Here is a 24,862-nt window from a genome sequence, read left to right on the forward strand (position 1 = left end):
CCACCAAAACAAATATGGGCAACGGGCAGGTTCCAATTAATCATGGTCAAAAGGCAAGTAACAACACATTGTTAATTATTGAACATGATTTAACATCTTCAGATGACAGGAGATTTAGACTGGCAAGCAAGAATAAAGGTACTTTCCGTTTACGTTGAACACTTGTCTATTTTATTACAATAAAGGCAAATGCTTAAGGTTGGGGATGTGCAGGTGCCACAATGCTCTTGAGATGCAGAATGAAGCAATATTCCAGAGAAAAAAGAGCAAGCATCGTAACAGAGAAACATTTTAGCAGGAACAGCTCCCACCTCCACAGTTTTGCGTACGTCACACACAAAAATAGCTACATTAGGAACAAAGTCGTGGTAATGAGTAACAAGAGGGAGATGAGAGCCCACAGTGAGGTTATTTTCATGTGGCACTCTTCCTGGCCAATGTACAACATATCTGTACCAAGACAGGTGTGCCCTGCTGACACAACAAATACATGGCCCAGCTTCTGGATAACACAGATCTGACCCATTGAGTAGTAGAACACAGGTCTCTTGCATTGAACCTAGAACAGGGGTGTCCAACATGCGGCCCTCCAGCTGCTGCAGGACTACATCTCCCATAATGCTCTTTCAGCTAAGGGCCTGGCTGATGAGTATGGGAGATGTTGTCCTGCAGCAGCTGGAGGGCTGCAGGTTGGACACCCCTGACCTAGAACGTACAGATCTGACCAGCTGAGTTACACACCTATGCCATTTACAAACAAGATATCTAGAGCATGATCATGGGAGGCCTGGTAAATTTCACCCAGAAGCAAGTTCAGAAATAATAGAGCACCGAATCCAGTCTTCGTATAAATTGTTTGGAGCAGTCTGGTGGGCAGTTGCCCCCACACCCCTTGTCAACCCTCCATTAGTAGGATGGGTCTGTCCCAGGGATGAGGCAAATACTTCATCTTTACTCTACCGTTAGAACACAGACCTGACCTGAATTTGGAACAGTGTAAAAGCTTTTCTTACAAAACAGTACAGTGCTGTAAAATATGGTTGGCCTAAGGGACTGTACTAATGAGTCCTTTTCAGGTTTTTTCCTTTCATGCGTACTAGGACAGTGCTTTCCACTCTCCTCTGAATTGATACTTGCTGAAACAAAGCTACACAAAGCATCGTGTTTATATTTCTGATTGTGTTTATTTTTTATGATTCTCATATTTTAAACTTAGAACATGTCAGTCATTGCACATCAGTAGCACTGAAATTCTGGCCAAGAGAAAGCAAGATGCCAGCCACCTGTTATCTGGAACGTCTAAAAGTGTGATCAGGAAACGTTCCAATGCTGAAGCATAGGACAATTAATTTTACATTGTTAAAACAATAGGATGCCCGTCGCGAATACACATCTGTGTATTTCAAACACTTTTAATAGCAGTTAATATTATTAAAGATTATCTAATGTTTATGTACAGATTTAAACATCTACAGCTGAATAATAGGGTTTCTTAGTAGAATGAAAGTGGTAAGAGATCTAAACAAGCAATTTAGGAAGAATACAAATGTCAAATCGAGATATTTGTAAACTGAAAATTACATTGATCTGAGAATTACACTATGCTTTCCCTTTAACCCTTTCGTTACTAAGGGTATTTTGTACCAGAAAACCTGGAGGTTTTTTTTCCCCCCATTTTTATCATAGGTTTGGTCGACCATGATTCAATGATGCATGAATGTGAGCACCACTACTAGAAACATGAAGTTTCGTGATGTCACTATAGATTTCAAAGCCCACCTATTTCATGACTGCATGGAACGTCATAATGGATCGGATTAAAGATACATGAGCTTTTAAATATTCACAGATATTGAAACTTATTTGTTCCTGGTTCTATGTATATTATACAGCCCTGTAATTATTTTTAAATTCACTTTGATGCAAAGAGGATTTTTTTTGTCCAGGTTCTGTTCAATTATACTGTAGTATCTGCTATGTAGCACTGATCCTCAAAAACAATACAAATTAATTTAAAACTGGTGCCTGATTTCATGTTTCCTTTTAAAACTTTTATTCAGTAGACATTTCCAGTAATAATTGTAACATTTATCTGCTCTGCAAACAAGTAGCAGAGCTGCTGTGCCCCAGAATAGTTTGAAATAAATCTGGTACTGCTATTTAACTTGTACACTGTAGCCAGTACATGTAGACGAGCCGCCAATGGCAGATTTATACTATAAGGGATACATACCATGACAGAGGGACAGTAACTTAAAGGGACACTCCAGCCATCATATGCACTTTAATACATGGGATAGCTGCATGCTCCAAATTTTAGTGCTTCCCCCTTGCAAATTCAAGGAAGAATGCAGCAGAATCCCCTTATATGCATTTGCCCCTTCCCCTTTCTCCAGCTGCAGACTTGCTTACTTTTGGTCAGCTCCATTACTTACATAGGGGAATGCATGCGTTGAGAGCACTACCATTGAGTTCAATGGGAGCGCTTTCCTGCCACTGATTGGCTGCTCTTAATCGGCCAGTCAGTGGCAAGAATTGTCAGACCATGGTAGAGGAGGACAGCTGTAGAGCTGCAGTTTCTATACATCTTTGAGTATTTAATGTGCATTATTCTTTAGTAGGGCTGTTTATGGTATATGCATAAAAGTAATCTAGCCCATATTTAAAGGCACTTACTGGATTTGCGCACCATCTGTGGGTAGTGAATTCCACATGTTTATTGTTCTCACCGTAAATAACCTTTTTCATAGCTTTAAGTGAAAATTCCTTTCTTTAGGTCTGAATGTTTGACATCTCGTTCTTGTACTGATGATTTGAGAGATCAGTGAATAAACTTGGCAGCATTTTTTGCATCAAAAGAATTGTGGGCTTTTATGACATCTTTTTAATAAGTAAAGTGTTTCACAGTTACCCGACCAGAAATCCAATGAGTATTTGCTGCTTGACACATGGGTCACTAACCTACTACTACAGCTGGATTTCATTATTGTAACTTGTCTCAAGTCCAATATTTTAAACATACAACTCACCAGCAGTAAGGTTTCTAATAAATTTGTCATTACCGGCCACATTCTGTTCTCTCATGTTGTTCAAATGATATTGCCCATGTAGGGCAGATTCCTTGAAACCACAAAAATAGGGCGAGTACTGTAGGAAGATCGTCAGAAACAAAAGAACTCCTTTTTTAGCATATTTGTTTTCTTGATGTTCTATCCAAAACTGTATAATTCTAGCTTTCGTTTTGTTTGATTATTGAAAAACAAAAGGCATAATTACAATACTTACATTAATATATTGATCTACAAGTTGTGAAGGAAGATACTGCATACAAATGTCTTACGAGCCGGCAGAAACTTAATAAAGTCCTTTTGTAGGCACAGTTAGATCAGCAGGTGCTGCAGTGAAGCTTTAAGTATTACACTTCAGTACATAAGCATCTTTTTTATTACATCAAGGTAGTCAAGTCATGTCTGTTAGTTTTGCAGGATTCTCAGTATACCAGTTCTAAGAGATACAGACAGTTGGCTGGAAACTGACATTTCATTTCAGAGTATGATGCTGTGAGGTTCTTTTAAGGATACCGCACATTTCATTTTGCTTCTTGAATGGATTTACAGGACCAGGAACATTTTTCACGTCTGAAGCTGTTTTTTATGCTTGTAAATGGCTGAATAAAAGCAGTGTTTACAATCTTGGAATACACAAGAAAGGGAACTTTTTATAACAGCAACTTTCTTTGGGGAGATGCTGTATAAATCACAGAGATGTGCTCATATTCTCTGAGCTGCAGGACACGGGAAGCCTAATTCTTTTGAACTCTTTGTAGATGCATAGATACAAACTGAATAGGAGCAAACACCACAAAATCATACCCTTTCTTGATTCGATAATTGTTTAAGGGGAAAGAAGGCTCTTAATACCCTTTCTCGATTCGATAATTGTTTAATGACCTATATGATTATTTGTTCTCATGAACCGATCGCTGACCAGTTCTAAGATTGCTGATTGTTGTTGAGTGGTTCAGGCAGCCTTTGTAGGGATGGGGTAGTAGAAGGAAAAGAACTTTAAGATTGGAAATTGATTACAAAATGCTGGTCCTGCCATAAACTGCTGCTGTTCTTAGCTTTCTTATGGTTAATTTTAAAGTTAAACATCTCCTTTCATACAGATTAACAACAACAGCACAAGCTATAGGTAGATTTTAGTTATGCCAGAATCTAGTTCCCCTTTAACAGCGTCATTAACACCACTCTGGGGGTCATTGATAGTTCGCCACCTCAGAATAGCATATAGCTCTGATGTAATCGGTAGGTGATATCAGTAATACTCGGGTCAAACCTCTCCCTTCAGAAACAGATGGAGCTTTAATGCTCTAACAGCTGGTGCATCTGAGCTATGGGCTCTGGAAAAAGCCTCCGACTACCATCTTTAAACTCTTGCACATCTGAGGTTTATTTTGGCAGAAACTTGGATGGTCTGTTCTGTTTCTGATGACAACCTTCTCACAACACTTACAAGGATCGCTTGTGTGACCTCATCAGAGACAGACTCCTTTACCACCAAGCCAATCTTGTTACCCCTGCAAAGCCCAAACCAAAACTGCCGCATGTCCATCCAACATGAGTGAAATACAGCAAACAGCTCTATGTTCAAAAAGTCATACATTCTACAACCCGTGTAACAGCACAGATATTTCATTATTCTCTGCAACTAACCAGTCAGGGAAAAGTTCATTATCAACAGCGATGTTGTTACAGCCGAAGAACAGACCAAGCTAAATATGACATATTGGCTGATACTTTGTAAAATGCATGTGTGGCATCTTAGCTGGTTAGTTTCCCCTTTGCTCAGTGATGTCAGCTAATTACAGCGATCATACCCGCGAGACACGTATTCCATGAGTTACAAACACAACTTTTCACGTAAATAAGCTTGTGGCACATTTTTCAGCATGGCACAGTTTGCTTCATCATTTTCCCCAAACACAGGTAGACACACAGTGTTCCTATATTCTATACGTAAAGGGGGGCTGTTGCCCTCACAGCTTTTACCATAACTAAATCCCTATCTATAGCTTGTATTTTTTTTTACTAGTCAATATAACTATTTTGGAGATATTTAGTTTAACATAGAGTAACTATTTCACATCATGAAAGCTGTGTCTAAGCTGTCTTGGAGTGGCAGGACCACCAGCATTATCTAATCAATTTCCAGTCCGATGTTTCCCCTCTTCCCCGTGCCCCCCAATTACAAAGGCTGTCTGAACCAAATTAACAATAGGGCACATAATATCATTGGGGAAAGAATCTGCCACGGCTACTGGTATCGGGTCATATTGGCATCACTGTGCAGGCACACTTGTTCTTGAATCACGGGTTTTTCAGCCAACGCACTATAGAAGCAGGGTTATAAAATTAAAGTGCTTTAACATACCTCAGTTTTGGTATTCATATAAATTTTCCTATTCATTATGAAGGTCATTATGAAGGGCAAAAACTGCCAACTTTCTCCAACACGAAGAATACATAGTTCAATATGCAAGGAGACTTTAAAGAAATCTTACTATAGCAGGGGTGTCAACCTGCGGCCCTCCAGCTGCTGCAGGACTACATCTCCCATCCCCCTCAGCTCAAAGAGCATTATGGGAGATGTAGTCCTGACGCCCCTGTACTATACGTTATAAAGGGCCAGCCAAGCAACAGAAGCAAAACAGAACCTTTATAATGCATAGTAAAGACAAGAAGCTGAAACTCAACTGCCCTGGAAACGTTCATTCCAACTCTTCCTTTAGTGAATAGAAGCCAACATATCATTTGCATTCATCAGTGAACCCCATACTCTGCATTGAAGAGTTTCCAGGGATTAGGCAGTACATTTAAATATTATTTGTTGGCTTTGTTAGTTGGTTTTCAGCAGTGTATTTGCCTGTGTTAATTGGTGTGGGATGGCTAATTATTCTATGTTACCAATGTCACCAGTGGCCTTTGGTTGATATGGAATGCATGCTCTGGTTGTATGTATAACCATATATCACTGGTACTTACATTATTACCTTTTCAAGCAGGGAGCGGAGATAAGTTATGTATAATTGTGCAAAAAATCATACATATCAGCAAATTTGTGCAGAATTTAATAATTAATTTCCAAGTTTACATATAAAAATTATAAATCATTCTATTTCAGAAAGGGTATGATCATTCCTAAAGATCTGAGTTTGGACAAACTGTTAAAATGTTGTATTTTAAAAGCCAGTAGAAAAACACTCTCAAACCCCTCTGGAGCTAATTATTTTTCATGCTCCAGGTGAACAATTTTTAAGATTATTGACACATTTGTATTTCAATGTTAAAGGAGCGGATGAAATGAAACTGTACATATGAAGGGGCAGGCTCTGCTGACGTGCTGTTTTATTAATTTTATTGATATTATGCAGATTGAGTCTTGACCGAACAATTTAGCTTTGGATAAAACGTATCAGTACGCTGTCAAATATTTTTTTGTGAACATTTGTTTTCAATTCTGTATTTCATAAACACTGCACTAGATTGCAAATAACAATTTAATATTTGAAAGATTAAAGATCAGATGCCAAAATGTCACTTTGCTTTTGGTAATTTTTACATGTTGCTGCCTTGCAGTATGTGGCCAAAATAAACTCACATAAGATGTGAAACACTCCTAGAAAATATAAGCATCAGGGGAGCAAACAGGGACAGAGGTATTTGGATTGGTAAGGACTGCTTACCCTAAGAAGCTGCTGCTGGGAGTCATGTTATGGTCCATCTTAGCCACAAAACATGAAATGACACAAAATGTCTCTGGCGTTATTCCTTGCCTTAACTGTACCATACAATTTCAATTAGATTAATCAACTCGTCGTTTTATTTCACCTTCTGGATTAAGCGTGGTCATGATGCGGATAGTCTATAATATGGAACCTTTATGTTGTTTTTGCAGGAACCAACTAGAGCATTAACTCTTTCTGTGACATCAAGTATGTGATGGATGGTTGGCAAATTAATAGTGCAGTAGATGCTTCCAATTGGCTATTGGGGTGACCAGCAAACATCTTGTCCCCTCAAAGTGGAGGCCTTGTGTGCCTTACTATATACACATGACTTCAGTTAAAAAGGAAAGCTTTGCTTTTACACTTAAAAATGCTTTATCTGGAAAGACGATAAAGCTGCATGTCCGTCATAGACTAAATGGTATTTTGTCTAGGAACAAAACATGTAAATTGATATCCACGAGGCAGCCTAATATGGCTACTTGCTACCATGAGAATGAGCATTTTAGAAGAAAAGTACCAGCATGCTGCCAGCTGATCTAATGTGATATCAGCTGGCGGCATGCTGGTAACAAAACAAAAAAAAAAAAGATTTGGTTTAGCATTTATGAGGAAATAATGGGAAAATCCATTTGTATGAGGGTATATCTATACCTTTATATCATGTAATAGGATGCACAGTTTGCCCTAATCTAAGTATTTATGAAAAGCTTAAATTGTTTAATCTGAATAAATAGAAGCTTTCATATGTAAAATATACAGTGTTATAAAATTGTAAAATTATAACCTAAATGTATCAATAGCAACACAACGAAAGTAGGCCCATCGTCACAGGAGGAAAATGTGCTGAGGCATCCAGCACTCTTTGGGTTAAACTCTGTTTACCCCTCTATCACTTAAAGGATTGGGAAAATAAAAGCCAAACACATTTGTGTTTTTATTCTGACCCTGCGCTGTGCTTTCTGCTGATTTAAGTGGTGTTTGAAGAAACAAACAAATTCTACTGAGGATTTGTCAAGCAGCATGCAACAATTTATCTGCTTAAAGTTTCTTACAAACAAAGTCATTCTTATGAACTGTCAGATGAACAGTTTTGAAGAAAATAAAACAACGCTTCTCCAAAGAACTGTGGTCCTTACTACAACTTGCGTAAATGTGATATTTACTATGACAGTTCCCGCTGATGCAATCAAAGGCCACTTTGGGTAGAGTGTGTAACTGTGTTTTATGTTAACTTTCTTTCGTCTAGCATATGGATATTTGGGCTACATGCAAATAGCATTTTGTCGGTATGATGAGATTACAAGAACCCATTGACACTTTGTGACAGCTGACAAATTGTGTTCTCAGCCTCTTCTAAATACAGCTAAGTGACTTCAGTGGGAACTCAGAAATGGGACTTGTAAAATCCTCCCAACACATTCCACTATATCAGTTAATTAGGGACAGTTCTGCCTAACTATTCCTTTGTCAGTCATACTTTAATTCATTCATGTTATGAGCGCTGCACGCTCTAAAGGGATGTATTCCCTTGCCAGCAGTCTAGGCAGTTAGGGGAGCTTTAGCTGCCATTGTCCGAGGAGCAGTCTAATACATTGTGTGGAACTCCCGTGACTCCACATGACCTTGGGTGGGGGCTAGTGTCTTCTAGAGATGGGTAAACATGGGTGCTTAAAAGCAAACATCTCATTATACTTTTCCTTGTGCAATTAACTCTTTATATACCCAGGAACTGCCTGGGTTTGATGCAAAGTCTCTGGGCGGAGCGCTGCTTCCCCAGGTCTCCAGGTCACTTCCCTGTTTCCCAGGGCGGGGCAGTGATGTTTAGCCACGCCCACATCCCCCTCGTACTAAAGACTTCTGTGTGTAGCTAGCCCTGCTCGCATGACAGCTAGCACCACGTCTCACAAGAGGCCTTCAAGCAGAGGTGGTAGATGTTAATGCGGGTGCAGGTTTAAGGCGACTAGGTGATCCTGAACATAAGAGAAAACCTAGGATTAAGTAATTTTTTGAAGACTCAAAGTACGAAAAAAATGACAGACTAGATGCGTTGAGTGGGTCTTGTCTGTAAACAGATTTTATATTTCTGTGGTTCTCCCAAAGGATGATCTGTCCGTTTCAGTGACATACATGAACATCTGTCAAATATGTCCCTTTTAATGACTTATCAACCGCATTCATGCAAAGTTTAGGTCAGGTGGATTTTAAGCATGCACTGTAACGTGTCCATGTTAGTGTTTTTTGTACACTGCTAGTTAGTATATTGATCTAAAATCCTTTCTCATTATACAAAGGGTTAAAATGCACGCACCAAAAGTGCACTAAGAGTCTGGCACAGCCTTGTTTCCCTGTCCTAATGGATGCTTGTTTAAACACTGGAGCTGTTTGCATTGCTGCGACTCAGTGCACGTTAAACACGGGCCTCTGAAACAGTACGCCAATCCAATAAAGGTATCAGCGGTTCAGCGTGGGGAGGCAATTACTACAAGGTCCCAAGTGTGCCTTCTAAGCTCTAGGAAGGAAAATTTGATCGAACGACTAAAAGGAAAATCTGATTCTGCTCAGCGTCACGTGGAGGACACAAGGCTTAAACTGCAGCCCGGTCTGTGGCGGGCAGCAGAAAATCAATATTTCAGCTAGTGAGAGCAAGTGCACGTTGTTAAGAGGGGAGGCTTTCAGACAGCCTGTTAGCAACGGCAGAAATCAGATCACATACCCCCCACCCCAGTGATTTTGAACTCCTCCTAATGTCTTACATTTTCATAGACAGCCGCTTTAGAGACAGTACTGAATATGTTAAGATCCCACATCAATTAACCCTCAGCCATCCTTTCTAGAAAGGGGTCTCCGTTGTTTTAACAGCAGCTGCAGCTTCAAGGTCATTTAAATGCAAATTAGAATATTTAATTTCATTAAAGGCTCTCCCAGACCCCAGCGTTTATAAACTGCTTTGGCTTATTTAATGAGACGCTAATGGGGAAGTTAAAGTCACGAGAATGTAATAGGACATTGACATTGGTCAGCTGCATAGTAAAATTACAGCGTTTCCTGAGGGGGGGGGAGTGAGTGTGAACTGCAAGTGAGCTATGATGAGTACACACCTTTAATTCTAAAATGAAGAGTTTATCTGTAGAACACAATGTGAGTGGTGAGTATTAGGTTCAAGCCATTAACCCCGGTAAGATCTATGGTGTATTAGAATGTCTGGGACCTCTTTAGATCACTCGGAGAGGGTCTGGAAATCACAGGTGATTACCAGGCTTCCATCTCAGTGTTTACAAGTGAAGCGCATTTCTCACTCTGCACAGTTTCTATACACTACTCTTTTTAAGCCTATGTGGGGATAGCCCAACCGCTATGTGCACCTAGTCCTTCCTTCTTAACTCTTCTACATCCCATTCCTGTTTTCTATAAGGAGCTGCGATTGGGGGCGCTGGGAAGTTTCCTGTATTAGGTAACATTTGTTGAGTAGCAATCGGTTTTCTGTGAATTCTAGTTTTGGCATTCCTCTTGAATATATGTATTCTGAGAAGCTCTGCGTAAATTGTTGGCCCTATGTAAATAAAATGATGATTTTCAAAATAAAATTGTCTCTAGTTGCAGCTGATCCAACTGTTGATCCTTATGCGTGCGCTAAAGGATCCCCTCAAATTTGGGTGAAAAGCTGTAATGCATAAACTCTATAACGGCTCAAAGGGCAATCTCGGTAGATGGTGGCCAGGTTTGATCAATGTTCACAGGTTTGCTACCCTGTCTGTGGACAGGCAGGAATAGTACAATACGACCTTGTCATAGGTAGTGCAATAAATCATATGACCGATGCTGAAATTTCCTAGAATGCAAGTCATGCAAATTCCTTCAAATGTATATTCCACAACATGCTTCACACTTATGGGGTTCTGATGCCAAGTTTCAAAACTACCTTTATCATCTTAACAGCCAAAGGAATGGGTCCTGCTAAACATACCATTCCATTAGTCGCTGTAGCAAAAGGACCACATTTAAACTTCTCATCATTCATACATAACTCTGAAAAATCCATTAAATTAATTATATTTTTAAAGATACTGGCATTTTTTTTGCTAGTGTTACTTTTAAAACCTATACCTAGCAATATTCTTGCTTAATTACTTACAGGTGACCATTTCACAGACTCATAATCCTATTAAAAACTGGATTTTTGTAGGTCTGAAGCTTCAGTAAAGAGCACAGGAAAGCTGAATAAAATGATATTTCTCATTAAATTTCATGTCATTTGGAAAGAACACTGAGGACTGCAGCTTTGAAACAAGTTTCTTCCTGTACAGATCCTTCCGAGCTCACATTTATTAGCATATCAAATGTGTGGAAAGGCCTGAAAGAATGGCAGCAGTCTAACCAACGTATACAGGAAGTGAGAATAAAAGAAGGTCCCCAACTTCAGAAGGAATAAAGCCTGAAGCCCAAACTAATGATCAGAGCAGACCATATTTCAGTGTGCACAGGCAGGAAATCAGACTGCATCTCAGCAGTGTGTTCCAAACAGAGAACAAGCAGTGATGATAACGAGGATGTACGTTACGTATTACATGCCCTATTATCCACAATCGTTAGCTGGGCCACGACGAGGGCAAATATACCATAAAACCTTAACAAATAGTTATACAAGACCTCTGTGATATGTTACTTGAGGTGGTCAAATAAAGTGACGTTGATATGCCTCATCCGCCTGAGTGTATTCTAATTAAATCGATTGACCCTTTACACCAATGATGTTAGCAGGTTATGAATTGAATTTCTGAATACTGCTAAAAAACAAATTGCAGCTAAATTGATTTAATATTTGACAATTTCTCATATCTAATGTCCTTGCTAAACTAGGATTCCACAACATGAAGGGAATTGCCATAGCTTTTAGTTTTATTTTTAAAAATGTATCAACAATATTGGTTTTGATCACAATAGCGTTTTGATCAGGAGTTTTAACTCAAACCTACGCAGACACTTGCTCACCATAACACACACATTCACTCACACATACACATTCTAACACATTCACACACTTGCACGCACACACTCTTTAACACAGTCACTGCATGCAAATTAAATTAAAAGCAGATAATAACACATGAAGACACTCTAGTGGGCCTTAGAAACATGGCTTGCCTTTTTTTACCCATTACTCCTTAGTTTCAGATTGAAAGGATATCATTAAAATTCTACGTATCTTTTATTTTGTGGGTAACCAGATTTTATAAATGTGGGTAGATTAAGAGCTCATTAATATCTCATTATATTCATAGCTGTACTGTAGCCAATCAGCATTAACTCACTAATTGCCACTGGGAAGAACACACGCTACTAATGATAAAGATCCTGTCTCCGTCCTGTGTTAAATATGTAGAAATACTTTTAATAGTGTATCTTTGGAAAAAATAGTCAAATTTGGATCCTCAAAGTAATAGATACTTCAATTTAAAATGAAAAATGTTTGATAACTTAAATTGAAGTTTTAGGATTTTTACATTATTTTACAAACCGTGAATGTAATTATGCTGGGTGTTTGGTGTTTAATGATAATACATAATTTTACTCGTGTTATATAATATGAGTATTATGTAGTTTGATTAGTTACTGTAATTTTTTAAGAAAGATATTTACGCCATTAGTATGTATTCAAATTTTAACTTATAGGTGCTGTTCCGCATACTTGCTCTAATTGAACAGTTTCTAACTAAATGTTCATTAAAACCATTATTTCTACTACTGTCAAATGTCCACACATTCTCTACTGAGAAATACTTGTGTGAAATTATTTAGTTTTTATGTTTTCAAGTTTTGTGATTAACCCTTATAAAGAAAGAATAAATGACAGATCTGGTGAGGTGTATTTTTGCTCAACGTAATACTGAGTGCAGCGGAACTACACCTTTAAATCATAATAGAGAGCTGCTTATTTAATTTAAATTATGCTATTGGGTTACACAGCTGCTTACTAATTAAGGTTGATGAAAGGACTAAGCCAATCAAGTTCACACAATCCTGCTTTGATCTGAAAAATGAAAAAATCATGGTAAACTGCTAGCTTTGCTTCAGATGAGATAGAAAAAACTTGATATCATAAAAATAGCATTTACATTTCTCATTTAGAACATTTCATTTATATTCAATTTTAAGAACTGTATACATTCCTTTTGGGCAGATACAAAAGCATCCAGTGTGCCCAATGAGCAACCCAAGCCTGTATTTGTACACATGCCGCACAAGGTTAGCATAGTAGAATAAATGTTAGTAGTAGATTAATGTTTTCACTCTTGCAGCTTAGGCAGGCTTTCAGGGAGTGATCACATGATTATTATTATTTATTTATTTTTGCAGGAGAGGTATTATTTTTTTAAGGTACTACAACAATATCAATCGATACATCTGAAATACACTACTACAACTTACGGATAGTGCTCGGCGTGCAGAAACCATGTCGCTATGCAATGCTAAAGGATACGCAAAAATATAAGCAAGTGAGGAAGTACATATTGAAACCTATTATTAATAATATGCACCTGCCCTGTAGTAACCTACAGGATGGTACACTGCTGAAAGGCCATCTGCTGGCCAGACATGGTACTGTAGGGATTTCCAACACTTTTTGTCGCTGTTCCACTCCTTCAATGCTAAAGACCATATTCTACATAAACTTTCCATAACATATTAAGGAATAATAATCATAACAGTCACAAGCTATGAATGTGCACAGGCAATGGGAGACACATAGGGTAGTGTTCTTATCAGAAACACTACAGTATGCTTTGCTAAGGGAGGCTCTGATATAAAACCACTAGACATGAATGTTGCTTTATAATTTAATAACACATTTATTCATCATTATTATAAAGATGGGGAACTGCACTACAAAAGACCAGAAAGTGGTAACAGATTTTTGCTATAGGACGGTACTATAGATGACCTCAGGGACTCATGATCTACATTCCATCTTCCCAGCCTTGAAAGATAGCAGCACTTTTTTTTTTGTAAATGAGCGGCAACAAATAAGCTATTTGTACACTTCCCATAATGACTTGCAGGCCTTGTACAGGAACTATCATAAGTGCACCTGATTACCCCTTCTAGATTCATGCTGCACTATTTCCTTTGTATGAAGTTAGATATTTTTAGAACGCATTCTATTCTTTGCAGGAACTTAACACGCGAGAAGAAACAGGAAATGCCCACCCAAAAGGCCACGGAGACTATTGTGCTCTGGCATGTAAAGCATTGACAAGCAAGGATAGACAACCTCTAACACTACATCTACTGGGGACTAGATATCCCACAATGCTCTAAATAGAAATGATAACGAGAATTGCTGTCCACAGCAGCCGAGAAATCAAGCCACATCAGCCATTTTACGGAATGGTTGCTGTCATGTTGCTGATTGCACAAGTAAAGTGCTGCCCTGCAGTATGTGGGATGTATAAACTGCCACGAGGGAAGCAGTTACTGAGGCGCACATCCCACACACTGCAGGGCAGCACTTATACGCTGGTCGGCAACATATGAAAAACATTTATATATTGGCATAAATGGCAGATGTGGTCACGCTTATGCCAAATTTATGAACGTAATTATCTTTATAATTTATATTATCTCTGATTTATATACGTGCTTGTAAGTAAGTCCCCTCGCCATTTTGGCTGGAGTTAGCTACCTGTTAGGGTATGGTGATGGGCTTTCACAGATCCCCTCCAGCGACAGGCACGTTGGTTGTAGGGAGTTTGGTTAAAGGCATTAAAACACCCTGCCAGTAACTATTTATATATTTAGAAGAAAACGAATATATTTTATTTACACAATTTCATTCATAAACACATTTCTGTCATTTCTATATGCATTATTGTTGGCTTTTAGAACACTTCTAACCAGAAAACATTTAGAGCTCATAGAAAAGAGGGACATCACAGGTGTCTTAAAGAGGGTCACTTGGGAGGTAGGGCCTTGTGGCCCTGCATTGTGATTTATTTATCTGGAAATAAAATGAAATACTTTTTTTTTAGATCGTAGCCTGTTCCTTTAAGCCTTGGGCAAAAGACGGGTTAACATGCAATTCACAGTTACCTAAGTAAACATAGGTGTGTCTGTGTGTGGTTAGTTAATGAGCTGATAAGTTGTTGTTGATTTGTAGGTGTCCCTGAGGCTGAAAGGACAGTTCTACCAAACACCTACTTTTTTTTCGGCATGGGTTGATTGTTTGACCTTGCAGCATGTATGTAGCAACTACTGAATAAAACTACAACTCCAGCCTGTATAACGGTTAAACGCTCAAAAAAGCATTTTTCAATGTACCTTTCAATAATTCAAGAAATTAACTGACTTTAGAATATATATATATATATATATATATATATATATATATATATATATATATATATATAATTGCACTCAACTTTGTTTCCAGTGCGCAATATGTCAGTTAAAGTTTTAATTATACCTTTTAAATCAAAGTCTAATGGCTGTCAACCGTACGAATGACAGCGGGTGGGTAGATGTCAGTGTAGCCATTTTTGTCACTGAGGTCATTGCTCAGACCAGACACCAAGGTGTCGTTTTTAGTTTTCCATGTGAAAAACGCTGATCTGTCTTGCCAAGATTCTTTCAGGAGAATCAGAAACCAATTTTAAGAGCAAATGTATGACTCGAAAGTTTGGAGTTTCATACCGAAAACAGAATATAGCATATAATATCATTAAACATAGTGTTCCCTAGATCCTGCCTTAAATCGGCCCTACAGTTGTACTTCCTCTAACCAGATGAGCCAAGCTTTAAACACTTATTAGTCCTTTAATATCCCATCATTTTAATTTCTTATGGTGACAATGAAGTTGTACTAATAATGAAAATCATTATTTGTCAAGTGGTTCAGATATTCTAAAGTCACCTATATCCGAGCAGTCATTTTATATGTAATACACATGTTGGAAAATTACCAGTAGCTGCTTATATATCATTAAATCAGAATAGCGTTTGAATTCCCATGCGATGTGATCATGAGAAACTCTTCTTTACTAATGAAACCCTGAGACTGGTGTAAAAAACGTGAATATGTATAAAATTGCTCTCATTGCTTAAGTCAGTGGTCACCTTCGTCCTTAACCATCTACATCAGCCAAGACCATCTGAATCTTACTCTACATATCTTAACCTGATTCGTTAGGAAAATACATTTAAAAAACTTGGCATTTTAAAAATGGGACGGGTGAATTGTTTTATATTTGGATAAACAGTTTTGTCAATTGTCCTTAGCTTGGCATGTTCAGTGTTCTTATGATATCTACTGGCTATCAATAAAGGTACCTAGCTTTTTGATGACACTAAAATGATAAATGCATCATTCAACTTAAAAGAAAAGCTATATTTGCATTAATCCACTAATCTTTTTAAACCAAGATGCTTTTTAGCTTCTTAAGAACAAAAAGAACAAACTTTTCTTCAAGAAAAGATGGACACCGGAAACACCGTCCTTCTTAAATAGGGATACAAGGAATGCTTTATATACAAACTATAGAGAATCTCTGCATCGTTACAGAATTCTGTAATAAACACATCTTATCTTAACTTTATTTTCGGATGTATGATGAAATCTAATTCTCAATAGACCTGTGCTTGTGATCACTTCCTAAGCACAGCTAGAAGCTGGTTAATGTTATAGTTGGAGTTGAAGAATGAGAAGGAACATTGCTTCTCTCAAACTGATAGACAATAGCTAATACATTGTTTTACATTTTCAGCTGCAAAAGACATTTCCTCGAAGAGACCCGTGCATTTCTGTCACAGTATTCTTTTAAATAATATATTGTATTTTTATAATATACTTTGTACAAGAGAAGAAGAAAAAAACGGTATAAGGGAAGAACGTATCTTATACAGACCCCAGCACAAGGAGTCTTACAGCTAGCGTCATGTTACATCATCGTAAGCATTTAAGCTTCTAATTTTTGTAGCTGAAGTGGCTGAATCCTTGATAGGAAATCCTTGTCTTCTTTAATAAGTGAAGGATATATAAAATAGACAGGATCTGTGGCACCTACTGAAGCCGCCACAAGCAGTTGTCTGACTATTGAGTGTGAAATCCATGATAAGCACCGAGAAGCAGCTCATCTTCTTGGGAGTATATTGGGCAAGAAAGGAAGAAGAGGGACGTTATGAATAAAAAAAATGAAGTACTCAAGAGTGTAGCCACATGTCTGTTGCACGTTTCCAAAGCCTGTTGTAGTCCTTCAATCTTCATAACAAGAGCGGCAGGAGACCAGCAGTGAAGGACTCTGCGGAAAACAAACCTGTTTTCCTTATTTTCAAACAAGAATGCTTTTGCACTGAACCTCAAAATCCCTGACAATTCCTCAAGTACTGTTCATTCCTTGTCTTAAAAGGACCAAGAAAGCGTTTAGTCACAAAGGCACTGAATGGAATGCATTTAAGTAGAGGAGGTCACAAGCTAGGTCTGCTAAATAATGTTACTCAGTAAATAAAGGGGCTTTTCATATGGGTTGCACACTCTTTAATATTGTATGGCATTTATCTGATGGGACTTTTAAACCATTGTCCCTGTTAAAAATGTAACTATTGATTTGTAGAGTATATTCACTAACACAGCACTGTATACTAAAAGGGGGTAAAAACACGATATTGCTTGTTGATTGTCCAACGTGACATTCCATCAGATGGGCTAAGCTTGAGCAGTATGGCAAGCAGTGGGTTACCCACTTGACTGGCTCTCAATTTTCAGTACCCAGTTGATTAACTTTAAAGGACTGTAAACAGATCACCTGTTTTACAAATTAGGAGAAAAGTGAAGGTTACAAAGAATGAGCACTTCTGGTGTAAATTACAATCATTAACTAGAACTGGTGGGGGGGGGGGGGTGAGCCAGATGTCTAGAGCTGGGGGGGGGCAAGCAGGAACTGGGAGTAAGTTTGCCCTTTCCCTTTTGCAGAAAGGCCAGTCTTTCGGCTCATATACTGGCACATTTTGCTGCTCAGAAGGCTTGCTCACAGGCTATATGAGGAACCCCTATTAGCAACTATTTGGATGCTCCTATTTAATGGTCCACCGTTACCATTTTCCATCAGAATTAATATTTGTACATAAACAACAAAGGTCATACAACATAGGCAACTTTGAAATATTAAGATCCGATTGTAAATTATATGTCTACTTAAACTTCTTTTTGACCTTTCTTGTTCAGTCTGATTAATCCTGAACTACATTTCTTTTTTATCTGCTGCTAAAATGCTGTGTCTCCAACACTAATCCTCTTAACCTTAAGTTCATTTCACTCAACTGACCGTAGAATACTTTTAACACCTTAATCTTGATACTGCATGTGAGGACTTCTAGTCAATGTGACTCATTTAATGATATAATAATACAGTAAATGCCAGAAGTGTACATGATGCTTTAGAATGCTCTACCGGAGCTCTACCGGATCATTGCATGTATCATATACATAAATTATAAAGTTAGGTCAAAGTAAAGTAGGTCAAAGAACTATAATTGCTCTTTATATGTATACCCCTTCATCTACTCAAAAAAGTTTATTAATAATAATAATATCAAGTTTAATAATGTAGTATGGTAGATTGTAATTTCAAACCTTTTATTTTGCAAGATGTTTACGGAGCGAGTGCTGATTTTATTTCTTTCCAACTGTATTTTGTGATAATATCTATGAAAAGATGGTAAATTGAGATGGATGAGGAGGACAAGCAACATTAATCAGGGTGTATTAAATACAAAGTGGCTTTGTGAATAGTTCTAAACAGCCCTTACAGCATATCCTAATATACAATATAATATAAATAAAATTAGTGAATCTACTTCCACATCTAATATAAAATTGAAACAACCTAAACATTTTTATAATGTATCTATTGATTGAAAGGTGTTATTTAAGACAAAGTTCTTTATAATTAATGTTGGTAAGTGAGCCCCTAAGCCTATAAACCAAGGCTTCCCTGCCACACATATTATATGTGGTTTTGGCAGGGAACAGGCCAAAAGACATCAAAGACGGACTTTGATAAGCAAAGACTGTTACCATAACAACAGCACCTCGGATAAATGTCTTTGTGGAGTGAGCTGCAGCTGGTAGTACAGCGCCCTACTTCAAATTCGGAATTATTATTTTACTGTTTATATAAAAGATGCTGCTTTTGTTGGCTCAGTTGTCCATCTAGGATTTATTTGGAAGATTTTGTGAAGGAACCCATTATTTTGCATATTGTTTTTTCTTATCTTTTATATGTTGTTTTTTTAAGAAATGATGTGCCAAAAATATTTAACTGTGTGAGAGGATGTTATGGATCTGTTTACTAATGCGTCTTTGCATCTGTGATTTATGTAACAATGTACGATTTAGGAAAACAGCAGAAAAAATGGCATTGAACCTTGGTTATGACACTACCTTGGCTTAGTATTTTTTATTTGATTCAGGCATGATCTCTGGCAGTATGTGTATCCATCATGGCTTTATCAAAATCAAGAAACTGCACCTGTCTTGTACAAAGCCATCATTCATGATTATAAAGGAGCCTACCTCTACTAGAGTGAGAGGCATATTTTGACCTAGGCCCAGGATGGTAGTCCTGGGTGGAGCGGCAGTACCTTGGCAACTTTATTAGGGTCCAGTAGGGTGATTGGCTTCTCTAGTCTGTGGCTGCTCTTAATGGGCCGGTTGGGGAGATCAGAGGTCTACCTTGACACTAGCCCAGTTGTACTGCAAAACTCTGTTGAATCTCTTCCACTCAGCTCAATGGACAACGAACACCTACAATAAGTTTGGCTGAAGGCGCTACCGTTGGCCAGTCTTATGGCAATGAACCCCCATAAATACAACACTGCTTACATTATACCCTAAGTTCACAGACGACAATCAGTTATACTTCAGTTATTTACAGGGAATACGACTGGCTGTTAAAAAGTTAAACTGGGCATTGGCCTTGTCAATTGTTACGCTGACCAACACAAAAAGTAATTAATATCAGTGGAGATGCATCTGAAAGACAGATGTGCAGTTTTTGGATCCAAAAGTATATTTAATGTTAACGCGCAATGCACATATATAACAAAAATTATTGTTTCTTCTTTAATAAATATTTTGCTTTAGTCCTGCTTTTCTCAGTTTCAGATATTTTAACATTTCTAAAAATTGATGATGAAGTTCGGTCTGGTTTAGTGCACCTTATGTGGGAATGTACAGAGACCACTCTGGCACCAGACAGATTAAATAATACTTTTGGCTGCCATATGATAATCTCTTTAGCAGCATAGAGCCCTTGTATTCTTTAATCTGTTTTATCAAATATGATATACGTGATGCTTGTTGTTTAAGGGCATCACAAAAGGGCATTAGAATTCAAAATCATGGCTTGAGGCTGGGATTTGGGTCTTATTACTGTGCCAGAAATCTAAGTGAAATTCTTCCCTTTGACAGAGCTTTGTTAATTTGTTTTGAAGTGTAGTAGGTTCTGGTAGCCATGTTTTATGTTTTAAAGAAACACGTTACCCATTATGATTTTATATGCAATATGTTTGCTTATAGTGGTGTATGTATGAATAAAAATATGGAATCAAAGGATATTCCTAGGCAGAGAGGACACAGTAGGTATTTATTGGGGTTTCTTATGTCGGGTGTATTGCTTGTTACAGAATAGTTTATGATAGTATTAAAGCATGTATTGGCATCTAGCCTGTGAAACTGTAATGTGATTCTCGTTCCTTTTTACAATACCTAGAGGTTTATTGGCCTCTTAGTAAGTTCATATGGAATGAGTAGATACAACCAAAAATGGTAAGATTTAAACAGTATTTTTAGATAAAATGCTCTCCTTGCCAGGTTGGTCCGAAAGGAAGGTGATTTTCATTGAAAGGTACCAGATCGTCAACCTGGCACAACTTTTCTAGAAATCAGTTGTAGTCCTGACTGCTAGTTTTCGCATGAATGTGGATGAGACTCCTCTAATTGCAGCAGGTCCAAAGCAGCACCTTCCCAGCATCCCAAAGTACTACCTACTGACAGGTTAAAGTGTCAGATGTGCTGATTTAATGTGCCGTCGATATGTTTAATTCCCTGTGATAGCTGTGACTCCTTTGATTCAGGGAAGTGGTAGAGAAATTACTTGAAAAAAACTTCAAACACTAACCAAGGACAGTTTTTGTGACCGCACTTTATTACTACTATTGTTTGTCTATGCAGAGAATTCTGGATTCTCTTTCATGTGTCATTTTAACACTACAAATACTATAGGCATATTTTGCCAATTCATTTATCTTCATCCAGAAGACATGCAACAATCATATCATCATCATCATCATATCATTCATCATATCAGTAGATATTTTTTCATAACAATCCATGCCCTGAGTTGTAAAAAAGACTGTATAATACTACACTGAGTTCAGTTGGTATACATTATTTGTTTTGTTGGTTAAATTGTTTAACATATCCTTTTGGGTTAAATAGTATAGTCCTTACTGTACTTGTGAAAAAGAAAATACAGTCTAGTTTTGTGTGTGTGTGGTTCAGAAGGCATTGCATTGTTTTTAGTTTTTGGGCCTACTAATAAATTAAAATGATGAAGCAAGTATTGCTGGGTTAAATAGTAATGCTTGCAATAAAGAGATGTTCAGAAAGAGTTGTCACAGTGCTCTTTTTTCTTTCTTTCGTTCTTAGTTACAAGAAGCTGTTCAAAGGAAGCTTGAAGGTGCCCGCTCTCCACTCAATGGTGAACAGCAAAATGGTGTCTGCGATGGGAGGTTCTCTCCCTCTGCGAAACGCAGGAGGAAGGAGTTACCAGCTGTGGAACCACTTTCAAATATGCCACTGCCTTCTGTTTCACCTCTTCATCAGACTGATATTAAACCTCACCTACCAGTGCCGAATAGTGCAACTCATTCAAGTGGCTTGGAAGACGTAAATAAGAATGGTGGACAACAGGATATGAAACTGGCATTAAACGGTTCTGGTGAACTGGAAGAGAGCTTCAGTATTCTGCAAAATAAAGACATGAAGCAAGAGCCACTAGATGATGCATCTGTTATGGACTCATCAGAAACATCTCTTTCAAACCAAAACAAGCTTTTTTCTGACATCAATCTAAATGATCAGGAGTGGCAGGAGCTGATTGATGAACTTGCCAACACTGTTCCAGAGGATGACATTGAGGACCTATTTAATGAGGGCTTTGAGGAGAAAAAAGAACTAGATTTCCCAAGACCAACAGCCCAAACACCCCTTCCTCAAGAAAGTGCCAGTGTAAAAAGTGACCCATCTCACTCTCCCTTTCCACATGTGTCTATGGGCTCTCCTCAAGTAAGACCCTCTTCGTCTGGCCCTTCATTTTCAAATGTGTCTTCTGTCTCCAGTGTACCCTCGGTCTCCAGTGCACCATCTACCTTAATGATGGCTGGTTCACCAGCAAGTTGTGTTGTCCAATCTCCACAGACTCCTACCCAACCCCATACTCCTGGCCAAACCTCAACGAGACCCGGAAATGGTTATACCGCAAATCCAGCTTCTAATTCAGGGAGTGGGACTGTAAACCTCCCAAGTGCAGACTTGTCTCCAGCAGAGCAGCTGAAGCAAATGGCAGCACAGCAACAACATCGAGCAAAACTCATACAGCAGAAACAGCAACATCAGCAGCAACATACAAACCATCCATCCAATTGGTCACCTGTGGGGCCCCCATCTAGCCCTTATGGAGGCACCTTTGGTCCTGAAAAACCAAATAGCCCAATGATGTATCCCCAAGTCTACAACAACCAAAACCCCATAGTACCTCCAATGGCCAACAATCCACCCAAAAGCAACATGAACAACTACCTCCCACAAAGCCACATGAACATGATAAGCCAGCAAACAAACAGTATGGGTGCAAATGCTATCAGCAAACCCCCCAATATGCTCAGTTATGGTAACACTAAGCCTCTGACACATTTTAATGTAGAGATGAGTCAGAGAATGACTCCTCCAGTCGTTAACCAAAACAAGAATACCATGATGCCATACATGCAGCAGCCACAGCAGCAGCAGCCACCGATACCACCTCAGATGAGCCATTTGAGCGAGGAGCAGAAGCGATTGCTTATCATGAAGCAGAAGGGACTCATGAACCAGTCAATGGCATATCCTTCTCTTCCATCTCATTCCCAGGTAATTGTAAAAGCCCTAATTTGTAGTTGCTATGTCACATATGAGACTTGTGCATGTATTGTGACCTTTCCATGCATGATAGAACACGTGTCTATTTCTTGTATAGACAGCTTTGATGATGTCAGGACAGTGTTTTTGATGGATCCCCTGACTGTGCCTGTTTTTCTTTAGCTAGTTATTGGCCATTTGCAATTACCACCATTGTACAATCTATGGGTATTGTTAACCATGTTGAACCTTTATACATCCTGCTGGGCAGAACCAAATGACCTACTGTGCATATACCTTTCTCACATTTATTTACTATGAAAAAGGTACACAAATTTCTATATTTTAATTGCATTTACTATATTTCAGATAAATATTATCCAAAATCCAGTAAAGGCATGAAAGCCAGTAGCTTGCAAGTGCTGTCTAATCTCTTAATGGCTGGCACCACATCCTGCTGAATACCACAGGACCTTATTAAGGGTTATAAAGTCAATGATGTAATACAATATAGAAACCAGGAATTCTAGATCTCAGGATCCAAGGAGCCATGGCTCAAAATGTGAAGGCAGTTACCTACTATTTAGAGCCTCTTATGAACAAGTCTATGAGTGTAGCTCTTGTGTGGCGTCTAGATAAACATTACAACTCCTAAAAACGTAATTGTGCATTTTCAGTTAATTAGCAAAGATAGCATTGACTGTACCAACATTCACATCTATGAAAATTATTCTTCTCCATTCCCAAAAAATATCCCTAAGATTCTGTATTTTTAAAGGAATCTCCTATAATAAAAAAAACAACCTGTTTGGGTTTCTTGGAGCGCCTTGTGGGTAAGGAATCAGAAGGAAGGAAATCTAATTTCTCCATCCCTATGGACAGCTGACGGCACTGAAGATAACAGAGAGGGAGGAAGGGTAGGCAGCTTCACATTGTTGCTTCATCAGATGGATAGAAATTGCAACTCCAGGTCCCATCAGGCTCTGCTTCCATTCATTTTCTTTCTTACAGCTGTTTATTGCAGCTTGGTTTCCTGCAAGCCTGCTGACCTAGAATCTCACTGCTTGACTGTACCATTTACTGATGGAAATGAATAGTATTTACACCTTGTTCAAGAACATACCGTACAGATTAATTACTTTGCTGGCAGATAATTAAAAAAGCGACACTTAGTCCTTAATGTTGATTATGTCCACAGAAACAAACAGCAATATAGGAATGTGTGGAGTGGGTGCGAGGAAGCTCTAATTGTGTGAAAAAAATGGACACTTTTATTAGCCCATAAAGAAAGAAGCTGGGCCAATTAGCCAAATCCATATGCCTGTTTACAGTCTTTATACTTATGTGTTTGTATAGAGTAAACCTTTGTGAACATGATGAGCCAAAACAACAGAATATTTCAACCTATACCACATGTACCCCATGGCATAGTGCCAACTCATTATGGATCCAAGCGCTTCTCAGGGACAATCACCATCTTTGGTATTAGTAAAATAAATGTGAACTAATTCACAGAATTAATCCTGATGGTGAGTTCTCTGGAAAAATGATTTGACTTCCATACCAAAAAGTGGCAATTTATGGCAACATAGTACTAATTAATTTCCTTATTTGAAACGGCACACCTCAACTTGTGCCGTTGTTAAGTTCCACCCATAGCTCTATATAAATGTGTATATATATATACCTTAATGTGAGTGGTACGTTGCGGGAGATGGCACATTGGTTTTATAGGTTTTTTATTAAGCGATATGTATAGGCCTAGCTCAGGAATAAAGTAATTAATTGAATTAACCCCTTAACGTCCATTGCCGGGTCAGACACGTCATGCAAAACGGTCACTTAACGACCTATGACGTGCCTGACACGTCATGAGACTTAAACAAGCTTAGAAAGTGATC

The 24,862-nt window shown here is 38.3% G+C and overlaps 1 protein-coding gene across 4 annotated transcripts in view; it reads left to right on the top strand.

Moving 5' to 3' along the window:
* Window positions 1-24,862, top strand: part of LOC149287433 (mastermind-like protein 3) — a 160,706-nt gene that overhangs the window by 76,909 nt on the left and 58,935 nt on the right. For all 4 annotated transcript variants that reach the window (XM_089492941.1, XM_089492942.1, XM_089492943.1 and 1 more), the window contains one exon: window positions 21,492-22,973. In XM_089492941.1, the coding sequence (XP_089349067.1) occupies window positions 21,492-22,973 (1,482 nt within the window). The remainder of the gene's footprint in view (window positions 1-21,491; window positions 22,974-24,862) is intronic.

This window comes from Sceloporus occidentalis, unplaced genomic scaffold (genome assembly GCF_023333645.1).
Source record: "Sceloporus occidentalis isolate IW3139 unplaced genomic scaffold, rSceOcc1.0.p SCAF_61, whole genome shotgun sequence".
Taxonomy (NCBI): domain Eukaryota; kingdom Metazoa; phylum Chordata; class Lepidosauria; order Squamata; family Phrynosomatidae; genus Sceloporus; species Sceloporus occidentalis.